Source organism: Rhincodon typus, chromosome 6 (assembly GCF_021869965.1).
Source record: "Rhincodon typus isolate 14 chromosome 6, sRhiTyp1.1, whole genome shotgun sequence".
NCBI classification, from domain to species: Eukaryota; Metazoa; Chordata; class Chondrichthyes; order Orectolobiformes; family Rhincodontidae; genus Rhincodon; species Rhincodon typus.
Window position 1 is genome coordinate 102243081 of NC_063337.1, and position 20163 is coordinate 102263243.

Genomic DNA, 20163 nt, shown 5'->3' on the forward strand with positions numbered 1-20163 from the left:
ACCTTGTTGTCTCGGATTCTCCAGCATCTGCAGTTCCTACTATCTCTCATCCCTAATTTGTTTGCCTTGATGAACCTGCCACCTCATCACTGGACCCTTTCCATAACACCCTCACATGAACAATTAAACTTTTGCAATAAATTGTGAAAGTAAAATTAGCATTTATAAGAACACACACATAAATCTGTAAAAAGCCTGGAGTACAAGTCTAAAGCCCTTGTATTTTATACTTTTAGATATCTGACTTTCATAATGCAGTATTGGAAGAGTTATCTCTGAGTAAATCGTCACATTAACGTACATTGGTAATTGAGATCAAGTTATGAAGGCTGAGCAGCCTAGCAGACAGGCACAAACAGATATAGGTGCTGCTGGTATGTGATATGTTTGGCAAACTGGCATTGTGCTTGCACTGTAATTGGATCCCCTACAAAATAGTAAGCTAATGAGGGGAGGTAAGAAAGCAATGTGACAGAACTGGATTTTCCGGTCCTGTCAAACAACTGCTTGTTGTTCCTTAGGTTCAAACCGTCACCTACAAGTACAACAAGATGGCAACATAAGCAGGATGTGCTAAATCCTGCAACAACATTTCGAATTCTTGCTGGGAAGTCCATGAGTACTGCGAAGGTAAGATATACTGGCACAACTGGAGAATTGTCCTGTTCATTTGTGAGCAAACGTTTGTTTCTTTAGACAGTTAGGTGCTCAATAAATGTCTGATGTCAATATTAGTCTATAGCCTAGGGTTGTGTCAGGTAGTAGCATGTCTGTACATTTCAAATAAAAATTTATATAGTGTAATAGGAACTGAGTCAAGATAACAACAACTTCATGTTCTAAGTCATCTTTTTGGAGTAGTTTTTGGACTAATGTTTGCCTACAGCATATTGTATTGGCAGTAAATGATTGTGATCGACAAGAGGGTAAGAGCAGCATTTGGAAATGAAGTAGCCGAAAATTTCACAACCTTGCATGTTGCAAACTATAATGTTAAGGTTACAGCGACAAACAGCAATTTTAATCAGGCTTTAGTTTGATTTGATATGTGATCCTGAATCTTGCTTTATTTATTCTTTTCTTTTGCAGTTGTTTACAATTTTCTTGCCTCGTTGCTCAATTCAAAAGCTGATCCGTCTTGTGGATCAGTGATCGAACTTGGTAAATTCTCTGAATTCATTCTCTGAGCGGGAATGCAAGGGAAGTCATTTAAAGCACTGAGTAGAGCTTGCAACTTATTTTTTCCTCTTGTCCACATCATAATTTCTTTATTTTTTTCTTCCTGTACCTAACTTGCATCCGTTGTCCACTCTCCTATTGTAGAATTCTCACTTGCATGACTTCACAATGCTTTTCATCCACCAGGTGCCAAAGCTTAACCACCTCCCTATTCCCTTGCCTCACTCTTCCTGGATTAATTCAGGGAGTGTCTTTATTCGGTGGAGATCTGCAGACATGTTGCTATCATGTTGTAATATTGTTTAAACCACAATAATGACATCTGAGTCGTCCCAGATTTATCTGTGGTAGTCAATCCAGAAGTGTCAAATCTCACCAATCAAAAGTTTCGCCACTCTCTTCGGTTTCCAATGGGATTGGCTTTAATATTGACACTCTCACTTCCGCTCCATCCCAACCTAACATTCCCACACCATCCCCTTTCCTGACCCCTCTCTCTATCTCTCATTATTTGTCTCTCTCTCGCTCTTTTTCTGTCTTCTCTCACTCTCTGTCTCCCATCATAGCTGCCTTGAAACATCCAACTACTCCCCATCTATTTAACGACATTTTCTCTCACCCACTGCTCTACTTTCTCACCCACTCGTCCACTCAACCCACTGAAGGACCTGAAACCTATAGAAATGTAAGACTTGCGCCATTAAGCAAGGATGACTATTGCTGAAAAAAGGCATAGTTTGCTGAAGTGTTTTGTTTGGCATCTCTCCTCGAGCTGGCACATTCTCCATGGCAGCATCTGTACCAATCAGAGGTATTAAAGGATATGGGCCAAAGGGCAGATGTATGGAGTTGGGCCATGGATCAACCATGATCTCACTGAATGGTGGAGCATAGAACATAGAACATAGAACATTACAGCGCAGTACAGGCCCTTTGGCCCTCGATGTTGCGCCAACCTGTGAAACCAATCTGAAGCCCATCTAACCTAAACTATTCCATTAGCATCCATATGTTTATCCAATGACGACTTAAGTGCCCTTAAAGTTGGCGAGTCTACTACTTTTGCAGGCAGGGCATTCCACGCCCTTACGACTCTCTGAGTAAAGAACCTACCTCTGACATCTGTCCTATATCTATCACCCCTCAATTTAAAGCTATGTCCCCTCGTGCTAGCCATCACCATCCGAGGAAAAAGGCTCCCACTGTCCACCCTATCTAATCCTCTGATCATCTTGTATGTCTCTATCAAGTCACCTCTTAACCTTCTTCTCTCTAACGAAAACAGCCTCAAGACCCTCAGCCTTTCCTCATAAGACCTTCCCTCCATACCAGGCAACATCCTGATAAATCTCCTCTGCACCCTTTCCAATGCTTCCACATCCTTCCTATAATGCGGTGACCAGAACTGTACGCAATACTCCAAGTGCGGTCGCACCAGAGTTTTGTACAGCTGCAACATGACCTCATGGCTCCAAAACTCAATCCCTCTACCAATAAAACCTAACATACCGTACGCCTTCTTAACAACGCTATCCACCTGGGTGGCAACTTTCAGTGATCTATGCACATGGACACCGAGATCTCTCTGCTCATCCACACTACCAAGAATCTTACCATTAGCCCAGTACTCTGTATTCCTGTTACTCCTTCCAAAGTGAATCACCTCACACTTTTCCACATTAAACTCCATTTGCCACCTCTCAGCCCAGCTCTGCAGCTTATCTATGTCCCTCTGTAACCTGCAACATCCTTCCGCACTATCCACAACTCCACCGACTTTGGTGTCATCCTCAAATTTACTAACCCATCCTTCTACGCCCTCATCCAGGTCATTTATGAAAATGACAAACAGCAGTGGCCCCAAAACAGATCCTTGAGATACACCACTAGTAACTGAACTCCAGGATGAACATTTCCCATCAACCACCACCCTCTGTCTTCTTACAGCTAGCCAATTTCTGATCCAAACCGCTAAATCACCCTCAATCCCATGCCTCCGTATTTTCTGCAATAGCCTACCATGGGGAACCTTATCAAACGCTTTACTGAAATCCATATACACCACATCAACCGCTTTACCCTCATCCACCTGTTTGGTCACCTTCTCAAAGAGCACAATAAGGTTTGTGAGGCACGACCTACCCTTCACAAAACCGTGTTGACTATCCCTAATCAAATTATTCCTTTCTAGATGATTATAAATCCTATCTCTTATAATCCTTTCCAACACTTTACCCACAACCGAAGTAAGGCTCACTGGTCTATAATTACCAGGGTTGTCTCTACTCCCCTTCTTGAACAAGGGGACAACATTTGCTAGTCTCCAGTCTTCTGGCACTATTCCTGAAGACAATGGTGACATAAAGATCAAAGCGAAAGGCTCTGCAATCTCCTCTCTAGCTTCCCAGAGAATCCTAGGATAAATCCCATCCGGCCCAGGGGACTTATCTATTTTCACACCTTCCAGAATTGCTAACACCTCCTCCTTATGAACCTCAATCCCGTCCAGTCTAATAGCCTGTATCTCAGTATTCTTCTCAACTACATTGTCTTTTTCCTGTGTGAATACTGACGAAAAATATTCATTTAGCACTTCTCCTATCTCTTCGGACTCCACGCACAACTTCCCACTACTGTCCTTGACCGGCCCTAATCTTACTCTAGTCATTCTTTTATTCCTGACATACCTATAGACGTACCTATAGAGCAGGCTTAAGGGGCTGAATAGCCTGTTCATATGCTCCTATGTTTCACACACCAAACAGTATAAAGTGTTCTTATCCCGTTTTAAATTGGCATTTCTTGCTAATTGTCCTGATAAGTGCAAAATGAAAAGATTTGTCATTTAGAATTGTACCCGGATATGGCTATTGATGATGCAAAAAGCAGGTGTGTCCTCCCACACTCCCCCCTCAACCCCAACCCACAACCCAGCCAGGAAAATGGCTGCACTGATTGAGGTCACCACTGCCGTTGGACTCAGAAGTCTTGGCTGAAACATTGCAAAAAGGTTAGCTGCTAAATTCTTCACGGGCAAGGCAATACACATAGCATCAAGGCTGAGTGGTCGATTTGGGTCTTATTTTTATTTCGGTGAACGAGAATTAGATTTGCACACTTGCTATGCTAACATGGCTGCCTCAGCTGTAAAAAACAATGTTCTAATCTGTCAGTCAATCTTAACTTTTGCACAAACTAAATGTTCATTTGATAAGGAACCTACCATCCTTACCTGGCCAGGCCAACACATGACTGCAAACCCACAGCAATGTGATTGACGCTTAACTGGCCTCTGGGATGGATAATAAATGCTGGACTAGCCCATGATGCCCTCGTCCTGTCAATGAATTCAAAATAAATTACTAGCATAAAAAAAGGAGCATAGTTTTATTCAGACTAATCGACAGCTGCCTTATTCAAAATAAATTTTACACTTAAAACATTAACTGCAAAGAGCTGCCAAACTCATTGGAGGACACTACAAGCATCCCTACTTGTCGATCAGGGCCACTGCTATGTGTAGATAAGGGTCTAAGACAACTTGGAAGAAAAGGTTATCATTTATACTATCACGATGGCACTGTACCCAGACCAGGGGCTAGTTAAAAACCACCAACATGAATGCGTAAAACATCAGCATGACCTCCAAACTTGGCTCTGTTAGCTACAGTTTGAAGGATAATTGATTAGAAACAACGTGGCATCTCATACCAACACTGTCTGAGACAGAACATTAGCACAGATATTGCAGCAGGTGTCAGAGGGATGTGAGGTAGACGGAACATGATAGCTGTCAGCAGGCTCTGGATGAGCAATTTGAGGGAATATATCCCCAAGCTGCTGAATGTAGTAAAGCAGGTTCAGAAACCGATTACAAAAGCAGATGGGATTCTAGGCTTTAAAAGCCGAGACATTACGAAGTGGTCTGTGGCAGGATTTGTGACAGACTGGGACAAGATGTCCAGCGAGGCTTATCTCAACGTCAGAATTATCTTCATGCACTTGCTGAACAGTGAGGGGAGTTTGCCACTTAACAGCAATGAGTCCCCAATTGAGGAGCAGTATTGCTCATTAAACATCCTTTTATTCATGCCACAACTTGCCTTGTTAATATTCAGCTTCCAATCTTTGTCAGTACACTGAAGACGTTGAATGTCCATAATTCTCAATGTGAAAGTCAGAGCAGGTACCTGGTGGATTCAGCTCACTGCTTGCTTCAAAGAACCCCAGTGTTGTATAGTGGGCACCAACATGGAATTGCAGAATCCCTACAGTGCAGAAAGACGCCATTCGGCCCATTGAGTCTGCACTGACCCTCCGAAAAGCATCCCGACTAGACCCACCCCTATCCCTGTAACCCCACATTTCCCATGGCTAACCAATGTAGCCTGCACAACCCTGGATGCTACGGGACAATGGACTGTGGGAGGAAACCGGAGTACCGAGAGGAAACCCACGCAGACACGGGGAGAATATGCAAACTCCACACAGTCACCTGAGGTTGGAATTGAACCAGGTTCTCTGGCACCGTGAGGCAGCAGTGTTAACCACTGAGCCACCGTGATGCCCTTCATTCTCTTTTTTTGATAGAGTTTTGAACATAACATTTTCAACTTGTGCACCTAGTTCCCGAGTGATTTGCTGCAGCCCCTTCACAAGACAATGAGTTTTTTTTAGATAACAATGTGTAGAGCTGGATGAACACAGCAGGCCAAGCAGCATGAGAGGAGCAGGAAAGCTGACGTTTTGGGTCCAGACCCTCCTTCAGAAATGGGGGAGGGGTTACTGTCCATCCCCAAGGAAGAAATATCTCCGGGCACATTGCGTGGGTACAGACATGCACAAACCACACCCATGGACATTGGTATTTGACATACTGCAGCTTCCTGGCACTGTTAAACCATAAGTCATAGGAGCAGAAATTAGGCTATTCAGCCCATCGAGTCTATTCCACTATTCAATCATGGCAGATAAGTTTCTCAACCCCATTCTCCCACTTTCTCCCCATCACCCTTGGTCCCCTTGAAATCAAGAACCTATCTATCTCTGTCTTAAATATACTCAAAGACCTGGCCTCCACAGCTTTCTGTGGCAATGAATTCCATAGATTCACCACTCTCTGGCTGAAGAAGTTTCTCGTTACATCTCTGATCCACTTACAATTTGCTTCTGCTCTTCATTGCTGCACTTTGCTCTGTATCATCATTATAATGCTGCTGCAAGGATATTTTTCACACTGGGGGTCACACAGCCAGCTCATGACTGGATCAGGCTGCATCCCCCCTTCACTTGCTATCACAGTGCACGCTCACTCCAAGCGAACCTGGATGTTCACTGTATCCCTGTCTTGCATTGCTTTGCATGCCTTTTTGGATCTTGACTCCTCAGACAGAGATGCCTTGCTATTCAAGGCAGATACAAAGCTGGTCATGGTTATCAACAACCCTCTGTCAAGTCAAGGGAGATAGTCTTCAGTCAGGAAGTCCCAGCACAGTAAGTCAATGCCAGTCTCCAATATTAGTCCAGAGATTTGGACACAGTCAGTCAGGAACTCAGGGTCATCAGAGTCCAGGTGATGTCCATCCACGGAACGTCAGGCAGCCCACTATCTTTCCGGACTCCTTCTGCCCTTTTCAGGGTTGGTTCTTACCTGGAATGCGAGAGGGACAGGAAGTGCAGGGAAAGGAAGTTGGTTCCATTGGTGTTATTTTTGCTGCAGATAGGAAGGAGTCCCAAGTGAGTAGGCAGAGGGCATGCAAGCTAATGGTATTGAGGCGAGAACAAGTGGGAGAGATATTGCAGGTGAGAGTGAGAGTGGTAGAGCATAAACCTTGGTGCAGTAGCAAAGTTAAAGATTCCTGAGAGAAGCGAGTAGCACTTGTACTGGCAAAGTGAAGGTCTTTATCCAGCAGTGCAAAGGAAGGTCAATCCTCCAGATGGCTGAGACTGCACTGATATTGGTGGCAAATGAAGCCAAGGCTGGCATGGGGCAGGGGCGGGGGTGGAAGCAGTGAAGTGAATGTTCTATGCATGCCCCATCCCATTCACTAAGACCCCCAGCTCCTTGCCCACAAAGTGGGGTGCCAATTTTCCCTTGTCTGCCATGACCAGTGTAAATCTCAGGAGCTGTGCAGGCCCGCTGCACATGATGACGCTAGGCTGGATGCACAACAGCGGTTTGAAGAGGCTGGTCTTTTTAGTGGATACCTTCCCCAAGTGATGAGTTGTTCCAGGAATGGGGATAGAATGGGACATGAGGGATACAACTGGCGTGAGGTAGCTTGTTAATGAGGCATGTTTGGTAAAGCATGGCAAGAAATCTCACAAGGCCTCATGGCAAGAATCCCTCCAAAAACTCCATGCATTTCATACTTAGCCAACAAAGCTTAAGATTCAGCTCATAGATTATAAATGCAAGGAAGTTGTGACGAATCTTTTAAAAAATCACTGGTTAGGCTTCAACTGAAATATTGTGTTGAACTCTGGGCACTTCTATTGTGGAAGGATGTGAAGTTTTTATAGAGGTTACAGAAGAAACGTGAAAAGAGACTTTTAGGTATAAGGTGTTATTATATGGATAGAAAGGAGAAACGGCAATGATTTTCCTTAGGGGAAAAGGTTAGAGGAAAGTTGTATAACAATGGAAGTATTCATTGATTCTGGAAATTCCTAGAAATGTTCAAAATCATAAGGAGCCTAAACAGAGTGAGTGGAGAGAACTTTTACCATGAGTAAAAGAGTCAAGAACCAGAGGACACTGATGGAGGTTGGACAAATGCTGGCTTGAGAGACAACCTTTTGACTCTGAGAGTGGTTTGGTTTGGAATAAACCAATTGAGACCATGGTGGAGGCAGCTTCATGTCTCATGTGGCTGTCAACACAGAATTGGATAATCATCTGAAGAGAAACGGGAAAGCACTAGGAGGTGGAGTTAGTTGCGTTGCTCTTGCAAAGAGCTAATATGAACCTAATGGGCTGAAAGAGCTCCTATTGTACTGTTAATATTCTAGTATTCTATAATTTGATTTGAGTAAGTCATCTGATTTCCAAACAGGAACATCACGAAGGTAATAAATCTTTCAGTTCTCACACATCTCAACACAAACTGTCCCACAGCACTCTACTAAGAAGATCAGCAAGTGTCTTGAGCAACAGTTATTCTTCAACCAACATCAGAAATGTAGATTATCTGGTCATTATCTCAATGCTCTTTATGGAATATTGGAACATGCAAATTGACTGTACAATTCCTACAATGACTATACTTCGAAATTACTTTATTGTGCACCCCATAGTTCATGATAACCAGATGTCATGAAAAGTGTGTAAAAATGCAAGCCTTTCTATGTATGAGCGGTAGGTGAGGAACAACACCTCCAATTGTTGTGGTTCAGGTACCACAAAATTACATCAAATGGGCATTGCCTGCAGTGGGAAGTGAGTTTTTGGGATGTCAATTACCACAGAAAACAAAACAGCATTAACTGAGATGAAATAGTTAAGCACCATGGAAGAATATGTTCAGGGAATTTTGCCTTTGCTCTGGAATTCAAGAGAGGAACCGCAAAGAAATGGTGCATACTTTATGCATTTCCGGTTTGAGACATTTTCCAGTGAGTGATCACAAGTTTAAAATCACAATGCCATCAGGAGTTCCTGTTTACTGTTCTCAGAAACTGTGTACCAGGTCCAGAACTTCTGGCTGAAGGGTTCACTTGGAGCATAACTGAGACTCAACAACAGGAGGAACTGAATCATCGGAATTAAATTTGGACAGCCAATCACTAAAGTGTAGCTTGTGCTTTTGTTTTTAAATCCTAAAGAAAGTAATAGTTTGCACTTGGGTAGCGCCTTTTTACAATTTCAGCATGTCCCAAATACAATGGTAGACCTTGAAATGTTGCCACGGTTGTAATGTAGGAAAACTACAACCACCTTCCTCGAATTCAAGTCAAGACCTGAATATGCCAGGGATAGATTCTGTGCACAGATTACAGTTCCCTGTGCATTCCACACACAGTTGGGCCTCTGCACTCCACACACAGTTTTTACAGCACAAGATGCCAAATAACATTGAATTATCGTCGACCCAATTCATCATTGTCAGACTAACAGGGTTATCGCATACAAAGGGCTTCTCCTTCCTCTTAAACTTCCTTCCTTCCTTTTGGGCTGCTGTCTGGAACTTTATTCATTTTCAGTAATTTAGTTCACAGAATTAACCATCACTTATTGTATGCCAAACTGATCTATTTTTGGTGGCAGCTGAAGCAATAAAATATTATAGTTACTCCCCTTGTTACCTGCTGGCACAATCATACAATGCCATCATTATTTTGGGCCACAGTTTTTCAATAATCACTCCTTAACTGTTCACTCTAATTGTACTTGTGTTGAGCTGTGCACTTTCAGACACAGGCACCATTCCTGTTTTGTGCTGTGGATTCAGGTACTTCACATCTCACTGTCTTGTTACGCTTGTTTCCTGAAATATAGTTTCCAAACAGATCAACTCTAGCAAAACTATCATCCAAGTTCAACAGGTAATAGGGAAATGGGATCTTGGCCTTTATTTCAGAGGGCATGGAGAATAAAAGTCGGGAGGTATTGCTAAAACTATGCCAGGCACTGGTCAGACCACAGCTGGAAAACTGAACAGTTTCAGTTACCTTATCTAAGGAAATATAGGCTGGCATTGGAAGCAATCTAGCAAACATTCATTAGGCTGACATCAGGTATGGAGGGTCAGTCTTATGATTTATTTGGTTTATTTATTGTCTCATGTAATTTGTTACAGTGAAAAGTGTTTTTTAGTGTCGCCATTCTCTGGCACCATCTTAAAACACAAATAAACCAAACGCAGAATATAATGGCTGTAAAATGAAGAAATAAAGGAAGTATCCAACTTTACAGTCCTTCTTGTTAAGTGGTCCATCATGGGCCATGGGTCTGGTGGCCAGGCACGGGGGCATAGATAGGGTAAATAGACAAAGTTTTTTCCCCAGGTTCAGGGAGTCCAAAACCCAAGGGCATAGGTTTAAGGTGAGAGGGGAGAGATTCAAAAGGGACTTGAGGGGCAACCTTTCCACGCAGAGGGTGGTGCGTGTATGGAATGAGCTGCCAAAGGAAGTGGTGGAGGCTGGTAAAAATTACAACATATAAAAGGCATCTGGATGGGTATATGAATTGGAAGGGTTTAGAGGGGATATGGGCCAAATGCTGGAAAATGGGCCTAGATTTATTCAGGATATCTGGTTGGCACAGACGTGTTGGACCGAAGGGTCTGTTTCCATGCTGTACAGATCTATGACTCTATGAGGTCACTCCAGAGATATTGCAAAGGACACTTAGGAGTTTGCATATTGTTAGGCTGATGGCTAGTACCCTCTGCAGTTGATCTCTTCCAGGTCCTAACCTGAACCAAGCCCATCCCATCTCTCAGAGACAAAAATAAGGTGCAAATGGAAGGATGTCTTGGGTATCAGTTTCCAAATTTGGGAACTTCCCCAATTCACATTTCCTGAAACTGGAGGGATAAACCAAGCCAACAACATTCCCATTAATAGTCAAGTACAGGAGGCCATGCCAGGAATAGCACCAGGCATACCTAAAAGTAAGATGTAAACTTGGTGAACCTCCTAAACAAGACTATTTGCATGTCAAACAGCATAAGCAGAAAATGACAGACAGAGCTAAGTGATTTCACAGTGAAAGGATCAGACCTAAGCTCTGCAGTCCTGCCACATCCAGTCGTGAATGGTGGTGGACAACTGAATAGTTCACTTTAGGAAGAGTTTCACAAATATCTTCATCCTCAGCTCATCAGTGAAAAAGATATGGCTGAAGTCTTCGCAATAATATTCAGCTAATAGTGCTGAGTGGATGATCTGTCATAGCATCCTCCAGAGGTCCCCAACATTAGAAATGCCTGTCTTCAGCCAATTTGGTTCACTCTTTGATACCAAGAAATGATTGAAGTCACTGGATACTGCAAAGGCTGTGACACTGACAACATTCCAGCAATAGCCAAGCTGTCTCAGTCGTCACAACACTGGCATCTATGTAAAATTGCCCAGTTATGTCCCGTACACACAAAGCAGAACAAATGCAACCAGCCGGTTATTGCCCCATCAGTCTACTCTCAATCATCAGTGAAATGGTGAAAGGCGTCACCAACAGCGCTATCAAGCTGTTCTAAGGAAGGGTCACTGGACCCGAAACGGTAACTGATTTTTCTTCACAGATGCTGCCAGACCTTTTGAGCTTTTACAGCAACATCTGTTTTTGTTGGCATCAAGCAGCGTTTGCTCAGCAATAACCTGCTCAACGACGGCCAGATTGGGTCTACCAGAGCCACTCATCTTCTAACCTCATTATAGTGTTGGTCTAAATGTGGACAAAAGAGTGGAATTCCAGAGATGAGGTGAGAGTGATAGCCCTTGACATCAATGCCCTTGATAGTATTTTACTGAGTGTGACATCAAGGGGCTCCAACAAAACTGGACTCAGTTGGAATCAGAGGTAAAAGTCTCTTCTGGTTGGAGTCATACTTGGCAGAAAGGAAAATGGTTGTGGTTGCTGCAGCTCAGTCATCTCAGCTCCAGGACATTTCTGCAGGAGTACGTAAGGGTAGTGTCCCAGGCCCAACCATCCACAGCCACTTCAACAATGACTGTCCCTCCGTCATAAGGTCAGAAGTGGCAATATTCGTTGATGGTTGTACAATGCTCAGCACCATTTGCAAATCCTCAGATACTGAGGCCATCTATGTCCAAATGCTGCAAGACCTGGACATTATCCATGTTTAGCTGACAAGTGGCAAGTAACAATTGTGTCACACAAGTGCCAGGCAATGACTATTTCCAACAAAAGAGAATGTAAACATTGCCTCTTGATACTCAATGATAGCATAGTTACTGAACTCCCTTACTATCAACATGCTGTGGGTTACCATTGACTAGAAACTGAACTGGACTAGTCACATCAATACTGTGGCTACAAGATCAGAGGCTAGGAAGACTGCAGTGAGTCACTCGTCTCTTGACTCCTGAAAGCCTGTCCACCATCCTGGTTTGGAAATATGTCGCTGTTCCTTCAGAGTCAAAATCGTGGACATTCCTCCCTAATAGCGTTGTGGGTGCATCTACACCAAATGGGCTGAGTTGATTCAAGTCAGTCCACCATCATTTTCTCAAATGCAACTGGTGTTAGACAGTAAATGGTGGCCAAGCCAGTGATGCCAAAATCCCGTGATTGAACAAATTGTTAAAAAAATTATTCTAGTCACAGATTTGTCACGTTGCATCATGACCAATTTACAGAAATAACCATTAATACCAGAGAGGTTAACAGTTAGGCCTGTCTTAGCAGAATATAATTCTAGTCAAACCTAACCACATGCTTCTGCCTGGAGGAAAATTATGAAACATTGAATGTTAAACTAGCCAATGACTTATTTTCCACTCTGCCTGAAATGCAGCTTACTATGTCTCACGTGGGCCCACAGAGAAAATTTGTTTGCAGTTTCTGCTTTGCCATGACGTCATTAGTGCTGCTTCCTTCCTGCTTCTTGCAAGGTTGAAACAGAGATAAGGAAACAACAGCTAAAGCTTGCTTTGCAAAAACAAAAGTCACCAAGACTGTTCTGAGAAGGTCAGTAAAGAAAGGACTTGGTTTATTAAGTCACCCTGATAGTATTTGATGAATATGGCAACTCTCACTGCTTAGTGTAAAAAAAATGCTGTTGTTATTGTCTTTACTTTGGTTTGTTAGTTCAACTTGGAACAAGCAGTAGTCTTCAGGCTCTAGTCATACTTCATGTCACTGCTGATTTACAAGAAACAAAGGAAATTACCAGACGCGATGTGATTCACTTGACTCTCTTTAGCCTTTTCTCCATGTAAAATTTGTTTTAAGTGACAATCCTGTTTTCTTTTTATTTTCAGGGCAACTTAGTCTTCAGAAGAAACATTAAATGCGGAAATTTGATCCAGGATAAAGATTCGCTGCTCCCTCCTCTGAAGTTTGATGGTCCTTTTGCCCTTGTGGGAATCTCCAATTTCTTTGGATCTTGTATCAAACCCAAAGGCTTTCATTTGTCCACCACCTCTTCCAAGACAGCAATGAACTGAAATATTTTCAATGTGATGGAAACTGACACCTTTTAAGGAGAAAGACCTTTCTTGCACTTAGTCCAGTATCAAGTGGACCACCTCACCTTCTAAAGCACAAGGAATGCACTATCATGGCGACTGCAGTTGGGCAAAATGAAGTTGTATTTGAATTTACAAATAATGGCGTGGAAGACACACAAGAGGTAAGGTGATCATTTCACACAGATAGTAAAGATTTCCTAAAGAACTCTTTGAACAGTATCCAAATAAATGATTATTCATAAAGGAAAGTAAGTGCAGCTACGTAAATTGTTTTTTTTTGCTCATTGTTAGAGATTTTACAAGGAAGATGAAGCAGCGTTTGAGCTCCTGAATCTAGGCAGAAGGCTGACATGTGTCATGTTTTAGAATGAAACAAACCAACTTCATTTTAACTAGGCAGTTTGGGTCAACACAATGTTGAGTCTTTAAATATAAATAATTTTAAATGGTTCCCAACCCTTGCATTGAATCTAATTTTATTTCAACAAATCGACTGAAATCTGAATTGCATGAAAATAGCATTGGCCGCTTGTGGATCCCTGAGCTGTTTTGGGGCAGTCTCCTGCTCTGTCAAATTTTCTGTGGATGTATGCGTGTGCTTCTCAACCAGGACAGTCTTATGTGCTGCATTTGCTGGTTACATGGCATCATAGAGAACAACCAGTGCTGTGTCCATTCAGCATAGAAAATACCCTGGTCCTAAATAGACTAACATGCGCTATGTATTATTTATACACTAAATTGTAAGGGAAAGATGAGGCCACAACTGGAGTATTGAGTACAGTTCGGATCACTGCATTACAGGAAAGATTTAATTGTTCTGGAAGAGTGCACAGAAGATTTACCAGAATGTTACCAGGGCTGGAGAATTGCAGCTACAAGGGGAGATTGGAGAGGTTGGGGTTGTTTCATTTCTTTGGTTTTATGGTTCTTCTATGAGCTACTGCACTTTGTTTCTTTTTAATCGCAGTGCAGAGGTGTGTTTTGGTGCACAAATCTTATTCCTATTATTTTGTGGTAATTTCTATCATATTTCGTGGCCCTGGAGATTATACCTACTGGGTGAGTGGTTATGGAGGATATATGGGGCTCACAGAAATTGACTTATGAAGATGTGAAGTAGCCCCCGGGGGAATGTGAAATAGTGGTGGGGAGAGTGGTGAAGTGAGGGAGTTGAGTGAAGTTCATGGGACCTTTAGACAATGTTGGGAGCTGGGCTGCTGTGTCAGAGCAGCAAGGTTCCCTTAACTGACCTGCCTCCCCTCACACTCCATTGCAGTTTGCACATTGCACTGTGAACATGAGCCCATATGAACATGAGCCCACGTGAAAATACAGAAAACACTTGTAAAGTCACATGCAGGTCAGAGCTGTGAAAGTGTGCACAGCATTTAATTTGGCTCCACCAGACTGAGTATTATGCTCATAAGACAAGGCTGTCAATCTAATAGGCTTTGATTCAGAACGTTTCTGATATAATTCTGTTATTATGCGCCATGTGTATCCTGTATTTGGTTGACCATTTGCTGGTTCAATCAAAATATATTACTTGTAATTCATTGATTTATAAGGCTGGAGAGATAATATCAAATATGCAACTTGCAAGTGGACTATAAATGCATATGGAATATGTTTACAGTTTAGTAATTTTTGTAAAAATGTAATTATGAGTGAGACGATGATCCAAGTAGGGCACATCTGGCAAAGGATGGTGGATTGTCTTTGGTTTTGGTATCAATTTATATGATTTGGCAGGGAAAATATTTTGTTGCTAAACAGTGTTGCATAGTTGACATTTACATATGAAATAACTTCATGATCTAATCTATGTGAACAGCTCAGGTTTTGGAAAAATAGTTAAAACATAATTTCTTGAGATCACGCAGCTTTGCAGCACTTCCATTTAACGAGCTATGATTAGTCACACCACCAGCAAAATGCATCTTTCTGACATATCTGGAATTCTGACCCTTGGCTGACCTAGTTTCAAGTTTTGGTTTGATAACACAGTTCGTGTAATGTTTAATGGGCCTGAATGTATGCGTTATATGTCATTGCAAACATCTTAGATTTCTGAGTTTGTGTTTGGAAGTGCTTTCTCTTTTTAGAGATCGATTGGAATAATAATATGCTAAAATTGACTAAAGGACCAGTTTTAAAATTGTTTCATGTTAAAGTTAACCTACTATTGATATTGCCTTGAATTATTGTAAAATCATAGAATCATAGAATCCCTACAGTGTGGAAACAGGCCCTTTGGCCCAACAAGTCCACGCTGAACCTCAGAGCATCCCACCTAGACCCATACCCCATAACCCACCTAATCTACACCTCCCTGAACACTGCGGGCAATTTAGCATGGCCAATCCACCTAACCTGAATCTTACATCACAGGAAGAGGCCATACATCCCATCAGTCAGTATCAGCTTTCTTCATAATTTTCTACATTTCTCTTTATTTCATGTGTAAATCCAAATTTCATTCTGAAAGATACTATTGAATCTGCTTCCATTAATCCTATCGATCAAAGCAACTCATTGCATAAACTAATTTCTGCTCATTTTCCTTTGGATCTTTAGTCAATTATCATAAGTGTGTGTCATCTGGTTACAGGGTGCATGTTGGAATTCAGATTTAAATGGTTGACGTAGCTTAGAAAACTTCAGTATGATTTCCTCTGGCTAGCACCTAGCTGCTTTCAGTGGATAACAAGGTGTAGAGTTGGATGAACACAGCAGGCCAGGGAGCATCAGAGGAGCAGGAAAGCTGACGTTTCGGGTCTGGACCCTTCTTCAGAAATCAGTGGACACCGATTGAGTCCAGAACTACTTAAAAGTCAGCTGTGTTAGATTGCCTATATTTGGAAGGTGTTTAGTTAAGCTTTTTGTGTTATGTTTCTTCTACAGCACCTACTTTCTAGACTGTGGCCCAGACTCTGGAATTTAATAAACGTCTCCACCTCTTACTACTTTTTTTTTGAGGTGCTCCTTAAAACTTCCCTCTTTGAATAAGTTTTTGCTCACTATCATAATGATTCCTCCTCTGGCTTAGAGTCAATTCCTTTAAAGACTGAACTTCCAAAAATTGTCTTGTGATGCTGAACCACTTTAAAGATGCAATATCAATGTAGGTTCCATTGTTATCATGGTCAAATCCTGTGATCATTTTGCACGTTAATGCAGTACTGCCGTAGTACTGAACAAGGAGCGTCAGTTTAGATTATGTACTCAAACCTCTGAATTGGTGTATTGAAATATATTTTTAAACTGACGAGATTGCTATAGCTTCTGAGTGGCTAAAGCTATGATATATATTTGTTCATGTTGAGATGGTGGCTGAGACTCTGATCCTGCCTTAATCATATAAATATAATCATTTGTGTTGTTATTACCTCTAGATTAAATTATCCCAAGGTTGTCCTAGCTGGATCTGTGTTAAATTCTGCCTCATTGTCAGCATACTAGTATATCTTTAAGAGACATGCTCTCATAACATGTGACCTGAGGGGATGAATGGGTCATATTCCATCTTGCCTCTGGATCCACTTCTCCCACATCACTAACCAATCCCCACCACTGCCTACCTGCACCCACCTACCTTCCCCAGCGCCTCTCATCCCCGCCTCCTTGACCTATCCGTCTTTCCTCCTACCTATCTCTGTCTCATCCCCATCTCCTTGACCTGTCCATCTTCTCTTCCACCTAACTGCTCCTCCCACCTCACTGACCAATCCCCACCACTGCTTACCTGCACTCACCTATCACCATCCCACCTACCTTCCCCAGCTCCACCCCTCCTCTCTATTTATTTCAGAGCCGCCTTCCCCCTCCCCCATTTCTGAAGAAGGGTCCCGTCCAAAACGTCAGCTTTTCTGCTCCTCTGATGCTGCCTGGCCTGCTGTGCTCCTGCAGTCCACACTGTGTTGCCTCTGGATCAGTTTGATTTTGATTTGATTTATTGTTGTCACATGTACCTGTTTTACAAGCAATACAGGGAGATCATAACAAACAAGGGCATTCAGATCAGAGGGTGCTTAGACAGGGTGAGGCAGACAGGTTACACTGCACAGGAGGTGTGCAAAGCAAGATCAACATTAACAAGATCAACATTATTTGAAGTTAGAGAGTCCATTCAGCAGTCCAGTAACAGCAGGGAAGAAGCTGTTCTTGAACCAATTGGTGTGTGTGTTCAAGCTTCTGTATCTTCTGCCTGACAGAAGAGTTTGTAAGAGAGTATTACTGGGGTGGGAGGGGTCGTTGATGGTGGCAGCCTTTCCGCAGCAGCGAGCCGTGTAAATGGAGTCCATGGATGGGAGGTTGGCTTTAATGATGGTCTGGGCTGTGCACACCACCTTCTGTAGTGTATGGGCCTGGGCAGAGCAATTGCCAGACCAGGCCATTAAGCACCTGGATAGTATGCCTTCTATGGTGCGTCTGTAAAAGTTGGTGAGGGTCCTCATGGACATGCTGAACTTCCTAAGCTGTCTCAGGAAGAAGAGACATTGTCATGCCTTCTTGACCATTGCAACCACGTGGGAAGTCCAGGACAGATTGTCGGTTGTTGTCACTCCTAGGAACTTAATGCTGTCAACCCTCTCAACCTCAGCTCCGTTGATGTAGATGGGGGTGTGTCCTGCTCCTCTCTTCCTGAAGTCAATAATCAGTTCTTTTGTTTTGCCGACGTTGAGAGAGAGGATTGTTATCATTGCACCATGACACCAAGCCCTTATCTCTTTCCTGCATTCTGACTCATCATTGTTTGATATCTGCCCTATATCAGTGGTATCACCAGCAAATTAGGAGATGGCATTCATCCAGAGATGCATGACATGCTACTGGAAGCATTCTGCACAATTTTAATCTGATGTCTTAATGTTAGGTCAGACACCTATGTACCTGTGAATGTAATGTTTGTGTAGAATAGCTCACTGAAACAAACATCTACTGGATTTTTCAATACAATGATATGCACGTCCAGTTTCATATGTTACTTAAGGCACAGTAAACTTTGGTAAATCAGGTGAACCCGACCACACCACCCCCCCCAAAGATAAACTTACATGATGATTAGCAGCAGCAGCCTTTTTTTTGGTTTGGAAGAAAACCTCTCAAATCTCGGTGGTTGATAGTTGGAAAACTAATTGAAGGCCAAACAAACAACAGCAGCAACAATTTCTCTGAATACAGATGACTGTACAAATGTGTCAATAGGCCCGTAACCACCAAGAAAACACAATTATTTTTTATTTTTATACAATATCAGTTTATTTTAAGATAACTGAATTTACTAAGAATGCTTTACTTTAAAATAAAATGTCTGAAGTTACAAATGCAATCGAATCTAAAGTTTTCAGATCTGCATTGAAGCGCAGTAAGTATTCTATCTCACGCTTTTTTTCTTTGAAAAGATCACCTTGAGAGGCTGTTGATCCAAGTTAAACCAAAAACAGCAGTTATATGATTCTGAAAGCACAGCTCCAGAATCCTCTGAAAAGACAATACAGCTTAAACATACAAAAAACCGATTTTCTATATTTAAAAAAAAATCTGTGTCCACACCCAGGTGATGTATTACTTCATTTTTAGTGTGAATACCATCTACAGGCAGAAACCTGTTATTGCTAGAGGCAATTCATAAATGACAAGCCTGCAAATCTTAAAGGAGCATTTAAAGAGACCAAGGCAAGTGGAATAGAAATTTTAGTTTACTCATGGCTTATAGTGGTACAGTGCAAAGTCTTTAAGATGGATTCAAGCACAGCAGAAACTTCATTATGGTTTGGGCAGCACCCAATGAAACCCTTACTGAATTACAAATGTTCGGACAATGTTTGCAGTTCTACCTTACAATCGAGCGATAATCATATGAGATGAAATCTGAAAAAAATTTTTCTAGGGATGAGAAAGGTCCAGAAAAGATTTGGACGATGTCCAAAAATCCAACCCAAAGTAACAATTAACTGCAGGATCAACAGACTCCTACTTGTTATACAGACAGCATTTCCGAGAATCTGTTGACTAGTTTACTGCAAGATGTTGCAGCAAAGGGGCAAAACTAACTTTTCTGAAGAGGAATTGTTGAAGAGGCTCATTGAGGTAGTTGTTGCAATTAAAGCCTTTTGGAAGAATCTTTTGGGTAATAAAAAGTCCAAAACCAATAATGCATTACTTGAGGTAGGCCACAGTTATAAAGCGATAGTGACTGGTCAACCAACAATTGAATCCCTTAGGTACTGCCAACATAATTGTTATAGACAGCAAAGTGCACTAAATCAACCAAATCTTCTAATGTGATTGGTCATATCTACCCAACTAATGCCCTATAAAGCATGTGGCATCAGCAGACATTGGGTTTGCATGTGCAGGAAGTCTGATTCCAAAGGCCAATCTAGAGTACAAAACAAAACATAGGTGATCAACAAAACAGTACATCTCCACAACATGGAAACAAGCAAGATATTCAGAAGATGCACAAACACATTAATGAAGGTCAGAGTAAACAAAGCGAGAAGCAAATTTCAGATAATTTCTGTGTTTTCAATTTAGTTAACTGTGAACACAGATGCTAGTGCCAACATGTTACCACTACGCATGGTGAAAGGCGTACCTCAGTAAATGGCACTCCATAGTGCAGCCTGCAAGAGATTATCTTACAATGTATAACAGATCACCAATTCCATGAATTGGCAAAATTACATTTCTCTGCTAATGTGCAAGCTGAACTTGGCTTCTTAAAATCTCCACCTGGTAGAAACCAATGATTCAACAGTGGCAGGACTATCAGGGTTCACAAATCTCTGCTTCATCACAATTGATTTAATTCATACC

The 20163-nt window shown here is 42.0% G+C and overlaps 1 protein-coding gene across 4 annotated transcripts in view; it reads left to right on the forward strand.

Moving 5' to 3' along the window:
* The window catches only part of LOC109924438 (ETS-related transcription factor Elf-1), a 279416-nt gene that overhangs the window by 122515 nt on the left and 136738 nt on the right, over positions 1-20163 (forward strand). The window contains exons 2-3 of one of the 4 annotated variants that reach the window (XM_048598456.1): positions 522-630; positions 13126-13496. The exons of 1 other annotated variant lie outside the window; for it this stretch is intronic. In XM_048598456.1, coding sequence (XP_048454413.1) covers positions 13425-13496 — 72 coding nt within the window. In that variant the 5' untranslated portion in view covers positions 522-630; positions 13126-13424. Of the gene's footprint in view, positions 1-521; positions 631-12741; positions 12833-13125; positions 13497-20163 lie in introns of those variants that run through there. 2 more of the 4 variants (XM_048598455.1, XM_048598454.1) reach the window with 2 other exon arrangements.